This window comes from Phragmites australis, chromosome 3, assembly GCF_958298935.1.
Source record: "Phragmites australis chromosome 3, lpPhrAust1.1, whole genome shotgun sequence".
In the NCBI taxonomy this organism is placed as follows: domain Eukaryota; kingdom Viridiplantae; phylum Streptophyta; class Magnoliopsida; order Poales; family Poaceae; genus Phragmites; species Phragmites australis.
In genome coordinates, this window is record NC_084923.1 from 25052512 (window position 1) to 25076880 (window position 24369).

The 24369-nt window shown below is 40.6% G+C and overlaps 1 protein-coding gene across 9 annotated transcripts; it reads right to left on the reverse strand.

Moving 5' to 3' along the window:
- Positions 1-106: 106 nt before the first annotated feature.
- LOC133912721 (EID1-like F-box protein 2) lies at positions 107-5742 on the reverse strand. Of its 9 annotated transcripts, none has more exons than XR_009908880.1 (4): positions 5452-5742; positions 4039-4860; positions 3431-3469; positions 703-1012 (listed from the first exon to the last, which is right to left on the reverse strand). XR_009908880.1 is itself a non-coding variant. In XM_062355613.1 (4 exons), the coding sequence occupies exon 3, from the start codon at positions 4802-4804 to the stop codon at positions 4058-4060; it is 747 nt and encodes a 248-aa protein (XP_062211597.1). In that variant the 5' UTR covers positions 4805-4860; positions 4961-5009; positions 5452-5742; the 3' UTR covers positions 703-1012; positions 4039-4057. The 9 variants fall into 9 exon arrangements, 6 of the variants coding, with proteins under 6 accessions (XP_062211596.1, XP_062211597.1, XP_062211592.1 ...); XR_009908881.1 differs by having other exon boundaries at positions 3431-3501; XR_009908879.1 differs by having other exon boundaries at positions 3431-3569.
- Between the last annotated feature and the right edge of the window lie 18627 nt (positions 5743-24369).

Here is a 24369-nt window from a genome sequence, read left to right on the forward strand (position 1 = left end):
AGAACAAAAAATGTTCCAGTAACTAGACTCATGAGGTTCATGTTGCTTTCATTCTCTGCTGTTCCAGAATAAGTTGCCCAATGAGTAAATAACATGTTTTCCCTGAAAAACAGTCCCTGCGGAGTTGGTGGGCTTCAAAACTTTAGTGATCTCGGCAATGAATTGATCGTACCAATAACCCTACCGTCATCAACAAGAACAAGGACGGGTAGGATCTGCTCTGGAACCACCTTTTGATATGTTGTAGATTTGTTTGGTCTGACTCGAATCACCAGGGTTCAGGAAATGGACATGATATCGATGACCACGAAAGTACAGCTTGACAAGGCTTGTCTGCGAAGATTTATATTGTTTGAAATAACATGTATTTACTCCAAGGACTCAGATGACATTGTGTCGTGGCAATGAATTGTTCCAATCAATAAATCTACCTTCCAAAAATACTACCAACCACAATAAGAACTCATTTCGTTTTAGTTCTACTCACAGAACGACCTCTTGATGGGGCGGTAGAATCGTGGGTTTTGGTTCCGCTCACCACAGGCTCAGGAACCTAACATGATAACTTATGATCTGGAAAGTACGGCCTGACGACTCTTGACAAAGATGTACATTGTTCTGAAAACACTTTAGAATCAGAAAATAACCAAGAGTTAGGAAGTCTCACTATGGACTCTCTAGGACTACATTCAGCGACAACAGTATCTGAACAGAGCAAAGCTGTATTGCATCATGCATGATTTGTACAGCTCAAGGTCATTTCAAGCTACATGCCTTACACATACAGTTAAAATGCAGGTAGGTGCAAGATACCTGTAATGAGGTATTCATAAATAAGGAAAAGACGATGCAGCTGGCTCCTTTTCTACTGTTACAAAGTAACAAGGAGAACAACGCTGCAGTTAAATACAACAGCGACATCAAGGCATGTCCTTGTCACTGCTCATTCCCTATCAAAAGCAAGATCCCACATTGTAAAAGATTCGCAGACCATGGGACTTAACACATCAACCTGTCAGTAAAAAAGGACGACAATCAAACATAGTTTATACAAACATAATATAATAATTTTTCATTCTAGAAAAACATGTATGAAAGGACCAGACAATTGACGGTCACTATACAAAAGTAAATATTTCTTCGATGCCGCTTAAGATTATATGTATAATCACTAAACAGGTTTTTGACCTGAAATTAGATGCAGCTATTTCTCTTGATTCCACTGGTTATTTTTCTCAACAGTTGACTTGAGCGTGAGCTATTATATCATGCCAAGATATCATCTAATTACACAATGAGATGAGCAAAACATAAATGCAGATCTCCTGCCATGGGCATACTTTAGATGGCCTTGAACCCAAGTAGCAGCCGCACCACAAAGGCAGGGATGGATAGATTCTAGGAACCTTGATATATTTCTTGCTTAATTAAAATAGATGTTGTGCCCTCCTTTATATAGGAGCCGGCCCTAACAAATTTTATCTTTAAGACTGACTAATAGATCTTATCTCTAACTAATCTAACTTGATATCCAAGCCACTAATAAACTAAGGATAGACTGATGGACTAAAAGGCCTGCTGAACGCTACAGTAGAACGGCCCTATTGGGCTGGACATGACATCTCCAGTGCATGAACAACTAAGTTTGTGGAAAAAACAACAATGAGCGGCATGGTATTACAATAATCAAATCATCATACATATTTATGAATACCTCATTATCAGGTGCAAACCTTTGGTAGGATCAATCATGTTAACCCATTTAATTAGGGCGTCGAATCAACTTGAGATTCTAAAGGAAAGTGAAGACACTCAATGCGATCTACCATCATATAAAATTCTTAAAATATTTTGCAATATAGAGTATGATGTCATCTCTGATCCTACAAAATTTCAACTTAAAACACAAGACTTGTGTAAGGAGAAACAAAAAAAGGTAAGGAGAAACAAAAAAAGACAAACTTCATTCGGGAGTGAAGTGGCCCGGTTTTAGTACTTCGGGAGGTTAAGTGAGACAAAAAATATATTCAGGGGGTTAGGACACAAAATAGTTTGAGGGACTAAAAGGGACTTTTTCCATTGCATATCTCAAGGGTGAAGTTTACACGAAGAGTAACTTATTTAATTTTTTTAATGACTTGTCATGTCTGTCATATCTTTCTCTTTCCTTTTGCTTAACACTGATTTGAGTTTTGACTAAAATCTTATACCTTTATACGAAAGCAGAGTTCAAAAGAAGGCATTAGAGAGTGCCACATCACCTAATTTTACTGCTACTGTCCAATCCAAATCCAATAGGCATAAATGTATTTAAGGAAACATTTACTAGATAATACTTATCAAACCTACCAAGGAGTTCTAGGGAATACTAAAACATCTAAGCTGTACTAAAATTCACTAAAATTAAACGAGCAAGAATGCAGCAATAATCATGCATATAACATTAGTTAACTTAGATACGATTATTTCCTAAGCGTTTCCCTGAATTACTCATAATACAGATTTCCCTACTAAACTACGAGACAAAATTTCCTCAACGAAGCACAGTTTCGAACATAGCTTTATATGACAGAAAGAGTAGGTCGCAAACAGCCCCAAAGATGTATGAGTGCAAGCATTTCTTCTATTTTATCTATATGCTTCACGCTCTTATTGTTGTTGTTGTTGCTTCACGCTCTTATTGCAGGTCGCTGCCCAAAGCATGTGCATCTGCTTTTTCAAGGTACTACAGCTGGAACCAAAAGGTTCAAATCAAATATTTCCTGGGCAATAGGTGACCTAAATAATTGAAACTGGACGAATCTAAAGACTCAAATTAAAATTTTCTGGACAGTCAACATTAAATACATCATTCCTGACAACTGGAACTTGGGCTCAAATCAAGCTATCATCCATTTCGTTATGGAATATGAATCAAACCATTTTAAGTGCAAGATTGAACATACATTCGATAAGTTCAACTAGCTTAAATAAGAAACACGTGGAACCAAAAGGGAGATGCAACTATGTAACGTAAAAGATCATGATAAGGTAATATATCTAACTTTTTGGGAGTTCAGGAATACACAAGATAGACATGGTTTTGAGTTTTTCAGTGCACCATATAAATCCAGTAGGGTAATCGAGAGGAATAGCAATTCGACTGTCAGTGTGATGAAACACATTACATTTGTACAATGAAGTATCAACATGCAAGCGTAGCGTGTGATGCTATGGAGGAAAAAGATTATCATCTTCTACTTTTATTGTAGAGCAGTAAGATGATAAACTTGTCCATTATCTTCAACATGTCAGATATATTAAAGAAAGAGCAAGGTGTCCCATGAGGAACTAAAGACTGTCAACCTAAACATAACTTTTGTCAATGCCAGAAATTAAGAACTGGGGGTCAAGTCCAAAATTCCAACACAAATACATACAGCTAATCTACCTTTTCTTTCATGATTACGGAACTGCTGTAGTCCTGTGTCTGTACAACATGGTAGTTTATCAGGGACTCAACTGTATGAAAGCTCAAGTATCACTGAGCTCCTAAGGGAAACTTCAGCATCAAAAGTCTCAAGTACAAACTGTAGATAGAAAGTATAATGCAGGAAAAAATTAAGTTGCAGACAACTTAAAAGCAAGCGCTCTGTCCTGCATGTCAATAATTTCACTATGCATTCAAATACTTCGATCAATATACTCAGGATAAGGCAATCAACATATTGACTCAAGAGTTTAATCTAATAACATGAACATATAAGGAACAGTATCATAGAACTATGTTTTAGTTTCATGTGCCCTTAGTTGGCTTGAAGTTAACATGTTTTTGTTAACATGTAATGATTTATTAAAACATATTTCCATGTAGATATTACTAAGTATACAATGAAAGCACTTTGTTAGTTTATACTATCCAAATCAACTAAAACTGACACCAAATGGAGAGTATTACATAGATTGACTCTAGACAACTAAAACAAGAAAACATAAACATGAAAAAGCATCCTTGAGAGATAAAAAAGAAAAGAAAAGAAAACACAAGCATGTGAATACCTGACTCAAGTCTTGATGATCACTCCTCCTTTGCGTCCTCAGAATCTGAGACGGGCATCAGAGTGCACAGACCAAGGATGTGACCATTAAGGCATATATAGTATTCAACAGAATCATCATAAGCATCCAACCTCACGGAAGCACTTCTCGGTATCATATCTGCTTGCATCATGTTCCATAGCTTTGCTTTACAATAAGGACACACCTCCTTCGAATGGAACTTTACCTGCTTCTCAATCAACATCTTTTTGATCTTTGACATAGCAAATGACTTGAAGATACCCCGGAAGAAACCCAAGTCACCTTCCTCGTCCTGGTCCAGATGTTCGCAAGAATCCGAGACATACAACACATCCGTCCTGCACTGTGGAGGCAATAGGCTCTTTCCCAATGTCCTCGAAAAACGGGTCCTGTAGACAAAGTGCCCTGGTACATGGGTGTTACCAAACAGCCCACCCCTACTGCACCCTGAGCAATAGATAAGAAGCTTCCCTAGCGCCTTCCAGTTGCCATCAACAATATGGCTTCCACTGGAGTGCAAATCCTGCATCATCTTCGGTGCCCTGGCATGGCAAAACTCCTTCCAGAGCACCCGCTTCGCGATTTCGTCAAACCACTTGCACGTGCAGGAGAAGAGAGCAATCATCTTCGGGTTCCAGTTCATGTGGCGGAACACGAGGAACATTGCATCCTCACTGACGTGTCCCTTGAGGCAAACACAGCTCATAGAGTGCGTGCAGCGGTATTGCTTCACCACTAACACCATTTCCGGCGATCAAGTCACTCAGACAGTTGTGCCCAACTCTATGTAGCCCTTCAGTCCTGCAGCAGTTCAGTACCACAGTTGAGAATTGAGATGCTATGCATCATGGATTAACCAGATTAAACATTGAAATTAACCAAACACTAAGAACTAACCTACCAAGTCAACTAATTGGTCGAAAAATAATGCTTTTAGCGGTTCGTTGATGCTGCCAACATTCGAGGCAACTATTCAGGAAAAAGAAAAAAGAAATCCAGCAACAATGTACGAGTAAAATTACTAAGAATTTAACCAGCTATAAACAATCAGCCTTTACTTGCTCGAACATCCACTCAATAATGCCACGAATTGCCGAAGCCAAAGAGAAAACAAATCTCCAGAAAAAGAGTTTCTAAAACAGTTTAAGGTCACAAGAAATTTCGGAGCCAAGAAAAAAATTGTGGATCTCATAGCAAGAAACGAATTGACCGAAGAACCAACCGCCCCGCAAAAGATAAAGTAGACATGGCTGATCCTCAATGCAGCCAACACAGAAAATCACAACTCGCCCCGCCCCATTACAGACGGGAGAACCGCAAGAAACACCCGAGAAAAGACCAAAATCACATAAAAAAGCACATTCCGGGGCTAAATCGAACCGAGGAACATACCTGACCGCACGAACGGCGCCAAGATCGCAGCTTTCGGTCTCCGCCCCCGAACCTCTCGCCGAAGTTGCCGAGACCGGGCGACGAGAAATTACATGAATACCTCTTGGCGTCAGGCCCTCTGCGCCGGGTGCGGTGGAGAAGACGGGTAGCTTTGGGAGGGAGGGGGAAGATTGGTTGATGGCTTGACTGATGCCACTCGCCTCCTTCCTGGTTCTCTTGAGTCTGAGGTCTCCCCGCGGAAGGAAGAGAGGCCAGGAGAGAGAGAGAGAGAGAGAGAGAGATGTGAGAGAGTGGGAAATTAAAGGACACGGAGATCTTTTTTGTGGTTTTAAAGAGGGAGGGCGATTTCTCAACTTGTTTTTACTCTCACTATATAATTATGTTTTTCAAGTGGTATTAATGGGCCCTAGATTTGTATGTTATTTTTGAGTCGTCTCAATATATTTTTATACTGCTAATTATTTATATCCCCTAATACGTGGCGTGAATGTTACAAGGATGCGACACTTGGCAAGCATTATGGATGTCTAATCAACTGCGTGGCAATACACCTATACCATGTGTCGTGAAGAGCGAGCGAGAGATAAAGTATTGCATCATCTCCGTTCATGCTCTGTACTATGAAGACTAATTAGTTATTCGCCTTTTTAAAAGTAATATGTTCTTAAAGAAAAGTAGAGATGCTCAATCTACTCAAGCGTAATCATGGAAATGGATGCATTCTCTACTGTCAACAACATTTATGATATCTCCTAACACGTGACGTAAATGTTGCTAAGGTGTGACACTGGACAGGTATTATGGATATCTTATCAACCATGTGTCTGCAGAGAGTGCTGAGACGGGACGAAGCCAAATAGATAAGATGCTTTATTTGTCTCTTAAAATTGATAGGTTTGTAGAAAGTATGAATGCACATCCTACTAAAGATTAATCATGGAAATCAATATACTCTCCACTGTGCACTATACTGTCTACATTTATGATCTCTTAAGATGCGGCATGACGTGCAAAGATGCAACACTTGGCAAGCATTATGCATGTCTATCAACTATCGTGGCAATGCACCCGGATGCCTGCGCCGGTGATCAACTTCTTCCGACGGCTGCCTTCCATGTCTGAACGACATTTAGGTGCAAGCAAGCAGTGGCAATCTGGAACGAGTTTGACACTGACACTGTCATTGCCCAAAGGCCGGCGCCAATGGATTGATGGAGAGACGAGAAATTTGAATGAAGTGATGGAGTAATACGCAGGTGCAGTTGTAATCTGTCGTAGCAACATGTTAAGAACTTCTCATTTAATTTCTATACTAGAACATAATAAAGCAACGTATCTTCCAGTGTAAAAGAATTCTGCTTGGTTTAAATCCTTCGTTCGTAACTTCGAATGGAATCCAGTTTAGCTACTCAATGTCGTTGATGCATGAGTTAGAAGACAGGGGAATTTATTGGAAACAAATGAAAGTGAGCAGGCAAACATGTAAACAAACTTCATCGCTTAGATTGGGTTGCAATCATGCCACAAAATTGACCTATCGATTATCGAATTTACAAGAAAAATATCAGTAGTACGAGCATTCCACTGTTAATCCATGAACTGTGATAAATGCAGACAGAGTAGAAACACGTGTTACAGTGCGTGGTTGCTAGCAGAGAGATTATGCATTGCATCATCGCGTTGATGCAAGAATCAAAGAGAAGATACAATACTGATCAACCTTGCTCCAAATTGTTAAAAAAAATGTCTAACGACCAAGATCATAAGCTTTCTTAATGTTATTGCACATACTTACGTAGCATGTAGACATTCACTACTACATAAATTATTTTTAGAGGCGGTTTGTAATCGGTTTTTACAGGCATTTAGCGTAACCGTCTGTGATCGAAGGCCTGTGAAAATGAACGATTTTCACAGGCGCAAAATAGATCGTCTGTGAAAATTTATTTTCACATTTCCACAGGTGGTTCCTTAGGACAACCACCTGCATAAATAGATTTCCCCGGGCGGTAACCGCCTGTGAAAAACCAATACCACAAGCAGTTACTTAAGTGAACCGTCTATGAAAATATATTTTTACAGGCAACACACTTTAACGTCTGCCTATAGATAGATAGATTTTCATAGGCGGGTGACGTAAGGATCCACCTGTGGTATGTATTTCATTTAAAATTAATAATGAGCATATATTTTATTTCCTCCAGATTTTAACATATTTTCAACATCACATATTTCAACAACATTTGAATCAACGCAAGTCCAATATTAACACAAATACAATAATATTCACAAGTACAATATTTTTACATCACAGATCAATTTATATCACAAGCCAAATATTCAACACAATCATTCTTTTATCTCTCACTCACAAAGCATTGGATGGCTAGCCAATTTACCTCCGAGGTCAAAGAATCTGCTACTCTTGTGAATGACTTCATTCATGATGAACCGACATATATCACGTTGGACGTTTTAAATATCTTCGTCTTTGAGTGAGATGTGGATACATTCGATCATCCGTGCCTAAAATAAAAACACAACTAAAATAGCTAAAACACTACTGACAACAAAAACAAAACCAAATAAGAATGTGCAAGCGCAATGATGACTTATGTCCTTGAGGTTCGTTGTGTACCTCCCATTTACCTTAAGAAACTAGCAAACATATCCACAAAGAATGGTGTCAAAACCTTGTATGTGGCACTTCAAATAAAAACACAACAGAATCTTAGTCGTAAATAGTGAGATACAAGCATTAAAAATGTGTTATTACCAAAAAGTGTGTACGAACCGTCATCTCATCCGGCTTGACTGTATCATGTATCCCACCTTTCCTTACGTACCACTTATAGGCCATATTCGAATGCTAATAAGTAATTATCAATTCATAAATGATTTATAAGAATTTTCTGTATATAGGTTTTCTTTACCTCTATATAACATCGATGAGAACTTGGTAAGATTTGTGGGGGAGATCGGCTGAGTTAAGGACTACAAGTCTGCTCGACTTCGGCATTAGCATTATACAAATAAAGTGATCGCTACATGAATTTTTATGTTCAATTCTTGATAGACCAATTAAATTGAATAATTATGTTAGGTTATGGACATATCACACTTACTTAAAGTTGTAGGGAGCCATGATGTAGTCCTTGTCTTGCATTTCTAGCATAGCCCCTCCTATGTAGGTTGGCATGTCAAACCTGCGTGATTTGGTTATTTCTCTTATGACTCTTACTTTCTCCTTGTTACTCTTACCCTTAATCTAGGGGTTATCTGTCCTTAACTTTACGACATAATTAGGCTAGGAAATTCGTTGCGGATTAATGAATCCGATCGGTACCTTCAACTTTTCCGCATCGTTAAATTGCATTCTATAAAATAAGTCACTGGTCATTAGCTTCTATAGCATATATTGGTAGACATATGAACATAGGGGTAGATTGTATGCACTTACAGGCACCACACGCTTATGATATTGATGTCTAGTTTGTCACGGTGGAACAAAGCGTGTATGTCCTTAAAATCCACTATGAGATAGGAGTCTCCGCTTAGGAAAACGTTAGCGGGGACAGAAGTAGTGATTATGGAGAACCCCGCACGACATGCCCTCATGTACCATTAGTGGAATGTCCTCATCTCATATGGACCTTCTTGGAGTTGAAACAATGGCAGAAATAGCTTGCCATTCTCATATTTCTCAGGAACATCCGGTGTAGGCAAGAAATCCAACTGACAGGTACTTAATGTTTCGCCGGTCTCTATCGCGAGATCGCCCTTCGCTAGAGATTCCGGAGCGGATGATGCCTTTTCTTCGGAGGACAGAAGCCACCTCTTCACCGAATATGTTAGAGTCTTTTCGTATGGGGTAACCATGATAGGGACTCTCCAATGCTCGGGAGAAGGTGCTGGAGGTGTAGACGCTGGATGCCAAGATGTCGGAGTCACAGACGCTAGAGGCGGAGGTGCCAGAGTCACATACGGTGAAGCACGATGCGAAGATGCCTGAGGCGGAGATAATGGGCGTAGGGGCAAAGGTGCCTGAGGCCGAGAGGCTTGGCTCTAGGGCGGAGGTGCTTGAGGCAGAGATGCTGAGCGTAGGGGCGGTCGTGATGCTGGAGATTGTGATTTCTGACGGCTGAAGATGATATCCTTCCTAGGCCACAGAATGAAGTTGCCAACAGCCTTATCGAGAATCTGGATACAGAGAGAGAGGAGGGGATGGCTACTGACCACGGCGGTGAGGTGGATAGTGCGCTTGTGCAATGAGGTGGACAGCGTGTTAGCAGCGAGTTAGATGCGAGGACCGAAGGAGGGAGGCCGGACTAGGCGTGATGGGGATGGCGACGTGGGTCGCTCCTCCTCGGGGACGGCGGTGGCACGGGTCGGCTCCTCCTCTATGGGGATGTCAGTGGAGCGGGGTGGCCCCTCCTCGTCGAAGGCGGCGGTGTTACGGGGTGGACCCACTCCTCGTCAGACTCCAGGACGGCGTCAGCGTCAGTCGGTGTCGTACTCCGGGATGGTGTCAGCGTCGGCGGTGGTGGACAACGGCGGAACAGAGGTTGGAGGGAGAGGACACATCGCTCGGAGGAGGACTAGGGTTCAGCGTCAGAAGGGGTGCGGCGAACTCTGGGATGACATCGGCGGTGGCGGACGGCGGCAGAACAGTGGCCGGAGGGAGAGGGCTCGACGGTGAAATGGAGGACGAAGGGGCGCGGCGGCAGAATGAGGCAGCCTGACGGTGTGGGCACGTGGCAATGTGTTTGTCAATGGGACTAGGGTTTTAGAGGCCTCGCGCTGCTATATATATAATGCATTTCCACAGGCGGTTGACTCAATAAATCGCTTGTGAAAATCATTTTAAATATGTTTTTTTAATTTTTCTCGGGTAAAATTATTCTAGATGCATATATTTAATACATATCCTTAATACAGTCCCGTATATTAATTAAAGCATTTTAGTACTCCATACATGCCCTTAGTATTATGTTACATAACATGCATGTCACATTGGAAAAGAAATTGCATGACATGAAAATCACACTAGAAACTAAGTTACCTAACATGGCACTATTTGCCTTGAATTGTTTTTCCTACTCCATCAAGGCGCATGTGGGGCATCACAGATCTATCGAGGGTTGCTTCTACAAGTTTGATCTTTTCTGGATCTCTGAAAGGTGGCACATAGTCGAACTGATTGTATTCTTCCTCATCCTCCACATTCTCAACTTCGATAATTCTTTGTTTTCCATCAATAACTATGTGCTTCTTTTCATTTCTGGGGTCGTTTATATAGAAAACCTGTGTGACATGATCAGCGAGTACCCACGAGTCATCTTTGTGGCCTACAATACTGAGGTCGACAGTTGTGAACCCGTAGTTGTCCACCACCACTCCATTTGGGTGTTTGACCCATTTGCACTGAAAGACGAGGATCTGAAGATTCACTCCATAGTCGAGTTCCCAGATTTCATCTATGAACCCATAATAGGTGATCTTTTCCTCCCCTGCTGTGTCATAGGCTTCTATCCGAACGCCGTTGTTTTCGACTGTGCTCTTCTTGTCCTCTGCTTTGATATAAAACGTGTACCTATTAATGGCATACGCTTGCCATGACGTAACTAAACTTGATGGGGCACAAGCCAACATTTTCACATTTTCTTATCTACGGATTCACCATCTGAAAGGTTTTGGTTCTTGAACCATGTGGTGAAGCGATGCTCTTTCAAAATTCAATCATGTGAGCAGCCTTTATTTTCTGTGTGAAGCTCTTTCAGGTATTGCTCGACATACAACACCACTATTTAGAGCTGCTACAAGATGGTGAAATGTGCTTCTTCCACTGCTTTGTAATCATGATCGATGTATATTTTCTTTCCTCCGGTCCCTCTCCCAGACAACCTCCCCTCATGTCGAGATACATGTACACTAATGGTTTAACATCTTTTATGTAATCGATGCAACACTCAACGACTTCCTCGGTACTGTAGCCCTCGATCATGGAACCATCTGGGTGAGCACGATTCCGTACATAACCCTTGAGAATGCCCATGTACCGCTCAAACGCATATATCTGATGTAAGAATACAAGACCCAGTGCAATTATATCATTCACGATGTGAACCAAGAGGTGTACCATGACATCAAAAAAGGATAGAGGGAAGCACATCTCAAGTTAGCACATAGTCTCTACCAAGTAACTATGTAGAGAACCCAGTTTCTAAGCATCTATCACCTTCTAAGAAAGTGTGTTAAAGAAGTGACACAACCGTGTGATGACCACCTTTATGTATCCTGGCTTGATACCTCAGATTGCAATATGGAGCATCTGCATTATCATCACATGACAATCATGAGACTTCATGCATATTAGCTTCAAATCTTTCATCGAGACTAGTTTCTTGATGTTGGATGAGTAACCAGTCGGGACTCTCACCCCACGTAAGCACTTGCACAATACTTTTTTCTCCTCAGGTGTCAGAGAGTAGCTAGTCGGGGGAAGATAATATTTCCCATTTGGTCTGTCTTCAGGGTGTAGCTTTGGCCTGATTCCAAAATGCACCAAGTCCTTACATGACTTGATTCCATCCTTTGTCTTGCCCGGTATGTCCAGTAAGAGGCCAACGATGCTATCACACACATTCTTCTTAACATGCATGACATCGATGCTGTGGTGAATGTCCAAGTCCCTCCAGTAGGGCAAATACTTAAAGAAAATCAATAGCTTCTTCCACAGCATGCCGGTCGGTATCTCACTTTTCTTCCTCTTTTTACCCTTCAGCAGCTTCCCAAAAATAACCTTGATGCTCCTGATCATTTCAAACACTAGTGTCCTGCTGCGAGGTTTTGGGCCAATACCTTGCTCAATCGTGTTGTCAAAATGTTTCTTTATCTTGTGGTATCTGTGAGTTTTGAGTAAGTATTGTTGGTGTCCCGTGTACATTACCTTCTATGAATACGGAAGGCATACAGACACGGTTTCATCCAAGCACACTACACATCATTGCTTCCCTTTAACATGTCCTGGTAGGGAAAAAAGGGTGGGATAAACACTGATGGTAATGAAAATCATGGCTTTCAGCATGAAGTACTGTCGTTGGAACTCATCCCATAACCGGACCCCATCGTTCCACAGTTTTGCCATATCTTCCATCAGTTGTTCCAGAAATACATATATATCGTTGCCAGAATGTTTCGGTCCTTAGATAAGAATGGACAGCATAAGGTACTTACGCTTCATGCATAGCCATGGAGGAAGGTTGTAGATGGCCAGGACCACTGGCCAAGTGCTATGTGAGGTGCTCATGTCACCGAAAGGATTCATTCCATCAGTAATCAACACGAACCCTACATTCATTGGTTCTTCAGCGAAATCTGGATACATGGCATCGAACTTTCTCAATTGGTTAGCATAAGTGTGGTGTCGAAGCTTAGTTCCATCCTTCTTATGCTTATCGAAATACCAACGCATTAGTTCAGAGTCCCTAGGTTCGAGTACAAATGTTGTAAGCGGGAGATCACTAGCAGGTACCACATCACCATGTCAGACTTTTTCTCTTCTCTACGTCAGAACAAGTGTCTTCTTCATCACGACCAACATTACTCTTCTTCGTCTTCACGTTGGCGGAAGAATCTTTGTCCTCACAATCATCAATCCTCTTGTACCGACTCGCATTGCATACTGGGCATTTATCCATGGCTTCGTACTCTTTATGGTAAAGGATATAGTGGTTCGGACATACGTGTATTTTTTTACATCCAATGACAATGGTAGATAAGCTTCTTCGCCTGATAAGTGGTGGTGGGCAAGGAGTTAGGCTTCGAAAGCATGTTTGCTAAGAGACTCAACAAATCCAAAAAATTCTTGTCGGACCATCCATTGCTGGCCTTCAACCTTAGAAGTTCAAGCACCGAATGCAACACCGTAAACTCATTATCACAGCCATTTGATTCCTCATACAAAAGTTCCTTCAATACCTTCTGTAACGCCTCAAAATATCTAAACCTCTCGTGTCCCTTAAAACATGCGATTCTGTGTGGTGCAACATTTCCTCCAGATCGAAATCAGTATCATCATCCACCATAACATCAGTGTCGCCTTCGACTCCCTCATCATAACCATCCACTTGATCAACAGCGATGCCGTCATTTGGTTCGCTTGTACGTTGTTCGCTGTGATTGTACCAACATGTGTAATCCTCGACAAAATCTCTCAAGATCAAGTGTGATTTGATTATGCTTGATTTGACCTATAATTTTTGGTTCTTGCAGTCAGAACATGGACAATATATTTTCTTTGTCTTCTTAGTCAAAGCGTCCTTCTCGGCGGCTTCAATAAAAGCAGAAAGTCCTTTGATGCATATTTCTCCATATCTTGGCGCATCGTACAACCATGTTCTGTCCATTTTAACTTTAACCATAAAATTAGATAAATAAATAAATTAATTAATAATATTATTATAATTAAAAAAGATTTTAAAAAAAATATATAGAAAAAGTTGGGCATGTTATGATTATAATATGTTTATGCAATTGAATTTATATTGACGTAAATTTATGCTCAAAACAATGTGGATTCATTACTCTCTCTTCCTCTACATCAGAAAAATCCCCATTCATGATAAACCCCCTAGAGGCCTAAAAACATCAAATTGAAGATACATTTTTGAAATATAATGCTATAATCATGTGAATTCACACAATGGAATCAACATTGCCACAAATTTTAGTTAATTTAAGAATATAAATAGCTAGAACCATGAGCACTCTAGAACATATTCAAACCCTAAATAAGCCATAAATCCAAATCATACTTAAAAAGATGCTACCTAGAGATGAGATACTCTTACCTTAGATATCTCCTCTAAGGAATTGAAAAATAAAACCTTCCCCATTTGTTTTCAAATTTCGTGGCCGCCTCTTGAGTTGTACTGTTCGAACAACAGTGAGCTCGATCTGAATCAAGCTCCCCACGGGACAAGCACTATTTATAGGAATATTTCCACAGACGGTTTCTAATGTGAACCGCCTATGAAAATTAGTTTCTACATGCGGTTCATTATGTGAACCGCATGTGAAAATACCTCTATTTCTACAGGCGGTTCACATCCGCACAGAGCTGCAACTGAGTACTCAGACGGTTTGTCATATGAACCGTATGTAAAAATGAAATCTAGGTGTCTCGAAAAATAGCTTTTGTAGTAGTGATTTTGAAGGGTGCAAATCACTTTTCTTTAAACCTAGCAAAAATTAGTGTATTAAAGATCAAAATATTATGGAAAATGGTCAAATTAATCTCAAATGCTTATATGCTCTTTTAAATACAGATCAGTATTAGGGGGTTTAAACAATTCTTTTTCCTTAAAAGGGTCCCAGTTGTATCTTTAAAAAAACCAAGTTCTCAACGAAAACAAGAAAGTAAATTACAAAAGTCTTGCAACTTGACAATCGGATGGAGTGAATCAATACCACTTTCTATGGGCACAACTAGCATGCAAATGCCCTGCTAGGATACACGTGTACTCTACGTACTGAAGAGAGAATTTCGACATCTTTTTGAGACTAGAGAGTATAAGTATAGTTGAAATTAAAGGCCACCACTAGAGATAAATTATTACGCTACTATAGAATTAGGTTTATACGTCAATCCATCACTGTCGGTTTCTCATAAGCCGGCAGTGATGGGATATCACTACCGGTTCATTAGTCACAAGAAAAAAATTAGTCATTGTGACTTATGAACTGACAGTGATAAGGGTCATCATTACCGGCTCATGTCGGCTAATGGATTGAGTCGGCAGTGATGCACCCACTCTCATCACTGCTGGCTTAATCTACTAACCGACAGTGATATCTCTATATCACTACTAGCGAAATATATGAGCCGACAGTGATATCCTCCTCTTCCGTATCTTTTTATACCTTAAGCTAACAGAGTCATTTCAGAATTCTCTCCCTCACAAAATCTCCTATGGCAACAACCATTTCATCCCTTCTCCCGTATTGATTCCCCCATTACTCAAGCTCAATTTTGGTCAAGAGAAAGATCTAGATGAGCTCTCTCTAGCTATCCAACTAAAATCCCTTCTTTCCTCTCTATTTGCTTAATTTTTGCCTTTTCTTCATTTTTTTGGTAAGTGAACTCTGGATTTTTTCCCTAACAACAAGCATGCTTCTAGCAGGAGCCTCTTAAGGTCAAGTACGTTGAAATCCCCAAGCTTAATCCTATATTTAGATTTTAACTCAAAATATTATCTGAAAAACCAAATGTGATCTTATCCCTATAGAGACCTAGGCAAACCTTCAAAGTTGATTCTAATGAACCATAGGAATAAATTTAGAAGTCTATAATATAGAAACTTTAGGTATGAACATATTTATTTTTGATTTTTAATGAATTAGAAAAATTAGCCATGATATTTAGGTATGTAGCAAGATCCAATTGTATTTTTTATATTTTATTTAATTAGTAACCTCCAATATAGAAACTTTTGGTATGAGCGTATTTATTTTTTATTTTTTCTTAATGAGTCATAGATAAGGGTTGAATAATAAAGAAATTTTCTAGGGATAGCACCAACAAATACTCATCGAAAGCGGACGCGAAAACATACAAAAGGCGGCTCCTCCAACCCAGGCCAATTGCCGGTCGAAGATGACGAGGTAATTTATTTGTTGGTGATCGCAAAATCTTCTAGATATTTTGAATTTGGATTTACAATAATGATATAATTGTAGATGGACAGAAGATGGATGTACGATGCGAGCCGTGTGAGCGCAGAGTACAAGAATGACGTGGAGGGTTTCCTGGTAGCAGCCGCGGCGCACAAGTCAAATATACAGTCTCAATACATGTGTTGTCCATGCGTCGATTGCAAGAACAAGAAGCAGTTCTCCACCACCCAGCAGATACATTCGCACTTGATGCCAAGGGGCTTTATGCCTGTCTATACCTGTTGGATCGAGCACGGTGAAGCTGAGATCGTATAGGAAGGGCAATACATTGGAAGAGAAGACGAAGACATGTGCACCTATATACCGATCAACGAATACATCGATATGCCGCCTGCCAGAGATACGTTGGCCGATGATGATCTAGAGGAGATGTTGGCCGACACCGACATCGATGATCTGGAGCAGATGTTGCGCAATGGGGAGGGTAACTTCACCAATGAAAGAGAGTTTGAAAAGTTCCAGCGTATGGTAGAGGACTTTAAAACACCATTGTTCGCGGGCTACGAGAGGAGCACACAAATTTGCGTACCGTGCTTTCGCTGCTGCAATTGAAGGCAAGCAACGGGTGGTATGATATAAGCTTCACAGAGTTGTTACTGTTCTTGAAGAAATTGCTTCTAAAGGAAAATGTGCTGCCAGAAAACACGTATCATGTCCAAACGATTACATGTTGTATCGCGGAGAGCATGCAGACTTACAAGCGTGTCTTATCTGTGGTGCAGCCCGGTACAAGCGTGATGGTGATGATATCGATGGTGAAGGAAAGAAGAAAAGGCGCCATGTGAAGGTGATGTAGTATTTTCCTATAGTCCCCTGTTTGGAGTGTTTATTCGCGAACAAAAGGCATGTTGAACTGATGTGATGGCACGCTGATGAGCGCAAGGATGATGGAATGCTGAGACACCCCGCTAATTCTACGCAGTGGAGAAACATCAATAGGAAATATAAGAAGCCCTTTGTAGAAGATGTGAGGAATATAAGATTTGGGTTGAGTACGGATGGGATGAATCCATCCGGCAATATGAGTAATAGTCATAGCACTTGGCCTGTGACTCTATGTTTCTATAACCTTCCTCCTTGGTTGTGTATGAAGCGGAAGTACATTATGATGCTGGTGCTGATAGGGCCGAGGCAATTTGACAACGATATCTATGTCTACCTGAAAACATTAATAGAAGATCTTGTAATACTGTGGAATGATGGTGTGGAGGTATGGGATACATACAAATGAGAGAACTTCACCCTACGCGCAATGCTGTTCGTAACAATCCAAGATTGACCAGCCCTTGGCAACCTATCAGTCCAGACTGTCAAAGGCTACTGTTCATGCATGCATTGCTTGGATGAAACAGAGAGCTTGTGGCTGAAGAACAGATGAAAAATAGTGTACCCTAGTCATCGTAAATTTCTTTGCAATGATCGCCCGTACCGCAGCAACAAGAGAGCTTTTGATGGGAAAGTTGAAACTCGATCACCTCCTAAGCATCGCACTGGGAGACATGTATATGAGATGGTAAAAGGACCTAGGGTTATCCTTGGAAATGGATGCGGGAGTACATCGGTTCCGAAATCTAATCTTAGAGCTCCTATGTTAAAAAAACTATCTTTTATGACTTAGCATATTGGCAGGATTTAGTGGTTTGACATGCAATCGATGTCATGCACATTGAGAAGAACGTGTGTGGTAGCTTGATTGGTACGTTACTAGACATACCTGGCAAAACAAAGGATACACTCGAAGCACGTAAGAACCTAAAATGTCTGAAACTCAGACATGATCTACATCCCGAAGAGATGGAAGAAGGCGACAAATATCTTAGCCCCGGTAGCTACAATATGAGCAAGGTGGAGAAAATTGCAATGTGCAAGTGCTTGCATGGAATCAAAGTTTCATCCGATTACCCCGCCAACATAAAAAGACTAGTAAACATGAAAGACATAAAATTAACTAGCATGAAAACTCATGATTGTCATGTGATGATGACACAGATGCTTCTGATTGTAATTAGAGGTATTCTACCGTTGAAGGTTCAAAACTCAATTATAAAGCTGTGTTCATTCTTCAACTCAATATCACAGAAGGCCATCAATCCGACCAAGCTAGATAAGCTGCAGGAAGACGTGGTCGAGACCCTATCCCAACTTGAGGTGTTGTTCCCTCCATCGTCTTCTGATATCATGGTGCATCTCATTATTCACATTGTGAAAGTGATACAGATTCTTGGCCTCGTGTTTCTGCATTAGATGCACCCTTTTGAGAGGTTCATGGGAGTTTTTAAGAAATATGTTTGTAACCAAAATCGGCCGGAAGGCTGCATGGCCGAGGGTTGGGAAACTGAGGGGTCATTGATTTCTGCGTCGACTACATGAATCTCAAATCGATTGGTGTGCCTGTATCTCGCTAGTCGGGGAGGCTAGAGGGGAAAGAGACGATAGGTGCAAACTCATTCCATAGTAACGACCTCGTTTCATTCACGCAAGCATATTTCACAGTTCTACAATAATCATTTGTAGTAGACCCGTATGTCAAAGAACACCAGAAGATGGCACACACCAGAAACTCAGGGAAGTCCGATGTTTGGATTGCGCGAGAGCACCGAGATCATTTTGGCACTTGGTTACGTAGACAGGTGATGGATAAGCAGATAGAGTGTGCTCGGTTGAATGTGTTGGCTCACGGACCATCAACTACAATCCTCACATTCCAAGGATATGATATAAATGGCTATACATTTTATACGAGAGCTTAGGATAATACGAGCTCCAACTAAAATAGCAGTATTCATATAGATGCATACGACTGCATTGGAAATAGAGACACCTACTACAGATTCATAGAGGAGATCTGGGAGCTCAACTATGGAGTGTTAAAGGTTCCTCTTTTCTGGTGCCAATGTGTCAAACTCCTAGGGGTGTGAAGATCGACAAGTACGGTATGACTAACAGTGGATTAAAAACTTGTTGGATACAGGGAAGAACCATTCATACTTGTGAATGATGTTATGCAAGTCTTCTATGTAAAGGACCCAGACTCGGCTAACAAGGAGGAGTGCCACATGGTTCTTTAAGGAAAAAGAAGGATTGCCGGAGTGGAGAATGTTGTTAACGAGGAAGACTTCAATCAATTTGATGTGCTACCTCCTTTCAGAGAGGACGTCGACCTACATGGAAGACACCGACGAACCTCCCTATGTATGCCGGGATCATAATGAAGGGCGAATCGTTAAGACAAAATAGCTAAATTGTATTAATTACTATGTATGAATTTATTTTAGATGCAATTATACCTCACTTTTGTTATAGAAGCTTCAATTTGTAGTGGCGATGGTACAAGATATCTTTATTATTGAGCGTACAAATTTTTTGCACCTCACTTAGGTATGAACATATTTATTTTAATTTTTTTTTATTGAATTAGAAAATTGAACTAGGAATTTAAGTATATACAAAACTTAATTTTGGTATATAACAAGTTCAAATTTAAATAAATATGTATTATAATTTTAGGTCAACATTATGTTAATAAATATGGATAGTACAACTAAATCGAACACTATAAGAGAGAACGAGCACACATTCATCACGTGGGAGAAGGCCTACATAGTGTTTCCACTAGGGAAAGCTACCGAGAATCACTACTCTCCACCAGGGTTCAAAAAACCGTCGGTAACCGCGATTTTTACCGACCTTCTCGGTCTGGTCCGGTTTCAGAAACCGAACGGTAACCGAAATTTGAATTTAAAAAATTCGAAAAAATAAAAAAATTCAAACAAAATTAAAAAAAAAACTTAAAAAAAACTAGACACAATTATAAGACCTTCTATGAAAAACGTTTTCAAAAATAATATCGTTTGCATCATATTCTATAGGGAGAAATTTAAAAAAAATGAAAAAAAATTGAAACGTGCGGCTCAGTTATTAACTCACGTTAAGGAAAAGTGTAACATGCAAACACATATTTTTCTTGTATAAAACGTATTTTAAGAGAATCTTTAAAATTGATTTCACTTTATTTAGAGTTTTATTAAATTCTCTATGATTTTTACAAAGTTCACAAGCATAAAGTGAATATGTTAAGAAACAACACTGTAATTAAATTTTTCATGTCTCATATTATTTTTTCTATGTAAATCATAGTATAAATAAGCTAATGAAAGTGGTTTCACTAATTTTTCAGGTGTGATGTGTCAGTTATGAATTAATCTAGTCGCAACACATTTATACAATCATGCATGTTACAATAACTAATTCATGAGTTCATGTATTTTTAAAAGACATAGGATCATGTAAGAAGACTAACAAAATTAGTTTCATGATTTTTGGATTAGCAAAGAGTAAACTATACATTTAACTTGGTTTAACAAATACAATTTCTCACAGAAAATTTTGAACTTTTTTATGAGCATACATACTTTTATCATGTATATTATGTTACAAGGAAGCCAAAAAATTTTGTTTCACTTGATTTGAAGCTCAGATGAATTAGTTATTGATTTTACAAGGTTGAGCCCTTTTTTGGGTTTTTTGTTGAACCGTGCTGAAATTCGATAAAACCGCTCGATAAATCGAGAAAACCGAGCGGTTACCGACCCAAACCGCTCGGTAACCGACCAATTCAAAAATGCGAGAAAATCGCTCGGTAACCGACCCAAACCGCTCGGTAACCAACCAAAACCGAGCGGTTACCGAATAGCTAAAATCGCAATTTTTTTCCAAAATTCAAATTTTGCCAAATGAATTTTCTCCGAATTTTTTTGAATTTTTGACCGGTAACCGCGGTTATCGCGCATTTTCGGTTACCGCCGGAGCTCGGTAACCGAGCTCCAGTCGGTAAATTGAACCTTGCTCTCCACTACGCCCCGGTCCACCATTGCCTCGAAGATCTCTCTCTCTCTTCAGCCATCTCCCAAAAGTAGGATTCATCGATCCTGGGCTTGTGAGCCAGACGCTTGTAAGGGAGAGTCCATACTTCACTGAAAACTACATATTAAAGTGTCTGCTTCACCACCAATACAAGAAATTCATATTCTTACCCTACAGCTATAAGTACGTGCTTGTACGATAGGGTGTACTGCTTTTATGGGCAACTCGATTCTAGTACTAATTTGCTATGGTGACATAATATTCCTGCAGCTTCCATAGGATCCTCCTTTTCATCTACCTAGACTTGAGCAAGATTATTGTCTTGGACTCACAAAAGAGAGCTCAGACGACTTACCAAAACCTCATTGACATGATAAACAGGTAAACTCAATCATTTCATCATCTTGATGATTGCATCTAAGTTTAATTGGTATTCATATTCACGTACAGGTCGTACACAAGATACTGTAAAAAGAGTCATATTCACTTTCCATTCAAGAAGGGGTATATTGTAAAAACAGACTTTCCGGTACGCACGTAATTTTCATGTCTTGCATTTACTTTTGAATAACAAGGTTCAATTCGTTCCACTGACGAATTATTTCCTCTTGAAGTGTATGAGGTAGCCACCCGACAAGAATATCTACGTGTTTTATGTTCTAACTTTCATGCACGGATTCAACCTGGATGGAGACGCTGTCAGGTTCAATAATCTTGAGGTATGAAATAACATACCGATGCCTTCTTTTTAATTTCTACATGTGTATAAGGACTAATTCTTTCAATTCTTCAAACGCACCGCTACAAACTATGCACAAGTGAGTTACAACCTGTAGAAATAAATGCTCTTCAAGAACAGATCACCGGGTTCTTCATAGAACATGTTATCAACCCAAACGGCGAGTTTCATGAACCGATCGTGCTGTCGAGTAGTGACAAACCTTCAGATTACACCGTACCTTCTAGTACAAACTATGCGATAAGGAAGAAGTCTACCAGAGGGTTAGACAACTTACATATCATCAAATGACACCATTTTAATGAAGGACATTAATTACTATGTATTAATATAGGACATGAATTACTATGTATTAATGAAGGTGTATTTTGGAGTTGGTACCCTTAGACGATTCTTCGACAAAATGTCCTTTCAACGATGATGCGAAGGAGGAGCAAGAAGCAATGGACCGTCAGTGCGCCCAAGAGGAGGAGGATGAGAGGCTGGCCCGTTAGTTGTGCGCTGCAGAGGAGCAAGAAGTAGCGTCCTGTAAACGTGCCCAAGAGGAGGAGGACGAGAGGGTGGCCCGCTAGTGCGCTATGGAGGAGGTTGAATTTTCAAACTGTACTAGCATTTAGGAGTCGAACTTCGATATCTTTGACAGGCGATCAGGTGTCACCGGCTCCTCCACTCCACCACCATCGGCCCCCAGCATCCCAACACGTACACACGCCATCAGCCGTTCGTGTGGAGACACGGTCCTCATCGTGGGAGAGGTAGAGGGATACTGGACTGGCTTAACTCAAAAGACTTAGGGGGTGACCTATGAGAACTATTATGTACATATGTGTGACATGAATTACTATGTATTAATGAAGGTGCCTTTATTATTGATTTACATTACATGTGTCTCATTTTATGCATGTATTGAGTGGGAGAGAGACGGAGAGATCGAGGAGAGAGAGGGAGGACAGAGAGGACAGAGAGGGAGGACAGGGTCAGAGTAGAAGGGGGAGGCACAACACTGCTGGCTGAAGCTTTCAGCATGCAGTGATGCCTTGGGAATCACTGCCGGCTGAAACAACCAGCCGACAGTGATACCTAGGGAATCACTGCCGGCCAAATCCTTCAGCCGGCAGTGATAACCCCTTTCACTGCTGGTCCACAGAGTCGGCAGTGATAGTCCGACTATCACTGCCTGTTACCCACTGCCAGCTCCAAAACCGGTAGTGAAGGGGGTTTTGGAGCCGACAGTGGTGTATTGTTCTATAATAGTGTTAGTGACAGCTGCTCAGTACGCGTTACTAATGCACTATTACTGACGGGTTAAATAACGATTCTTCACTAATGTGTGGCCCGGGTTGGGACTCGACCAAGACCCGTCAATAATGAGGGGTCATTAGTGACGTCGAGGGAACAACCCATCACTAAATATAGTAGTGATGGGTCATCTCAAAACCCGTCACTAGTGATGGAGTTATTAGTGACGGGTAGAGAGAGCACACTCATTAGTGATGGGTGATCTCAAAGCTCATCATTAATGATGGAGTCATTAGTGATGGGTAGAGAGGGCATGATCATTAGTGATGGGTGATAAAGACATCTGTCACTAATGGCTGACTCATTAGTGACTGGCCTTTAGGTGACCCGTCACTAATGACTGATCGGATCCCGAGTCATAGCTGGTCGGGTAAAAAATTCATAACTTTCTTATACTAATTCAGATGGGGAAAAATTTATATAAAAATTGCAGCTCTTGACGAGGTCTACAACTTTGTAGTTGATCACCTTTCTATTTGAATCCATATAGATGCACAAATAAATATATAAAGACTGTCGAAGGAACCACACACAGGGCCACAAACTAAAGTGTTGGACTAGTGTAAAACTAGTAGGAATCATTGAAAAAGACACACATAGTGAGTATACTTTTGGAATGGCCTTAGCGAAAAAGTAAGCAATATGTTGAAATATCTCCATGGATCGAGTCCGGCACGACAACAGCCGGGTCAGCTACAGTACTAACTGGCAACATGTTGTTGCCGGCCTGATCTCTTTAGAGATAGAATCAGTTGTAGTTATTATAAAGTTAGAGATAATCTGATTCAAAGTACAGCTGGAGATAGCTTAAAGATAGACTTTGAGTTAGATATAATCTCTCTCTATATATTCATATATAGTCAGAGGGCTCCCTAAATAATCCAAGCTTGTGATTATACCCATACTTCCAGTTTTTCATCGCAATAGCCTAACCCGATCTGTAACCTTGCTTGGCCGACCACCCCCCTGTGCGACCTCCCCATTACGCCCCTTTTTGCATTCACCCTGCTATTGTTTCATGTATGACTGTTGCGCGCACATCTACATCCATCGCCTCTAACCCCACACTTCTACTCTCTCCACCATCAATATGCGTAAGCACATCTCATTCTCCTTCGAGCTTCACCTGCTAAACTATACCCGCTGGCCTGAACTCTTCCTTGTTCTCGTCAAAAAGTTCGGTACGATCAGCCATCTTGATGGAACCTCCCACAAGACAGAGGGCAGCGATGACACCTGGCAGGTGATAGACTATGATGCCCTCTCCCTCCTCTATGTGC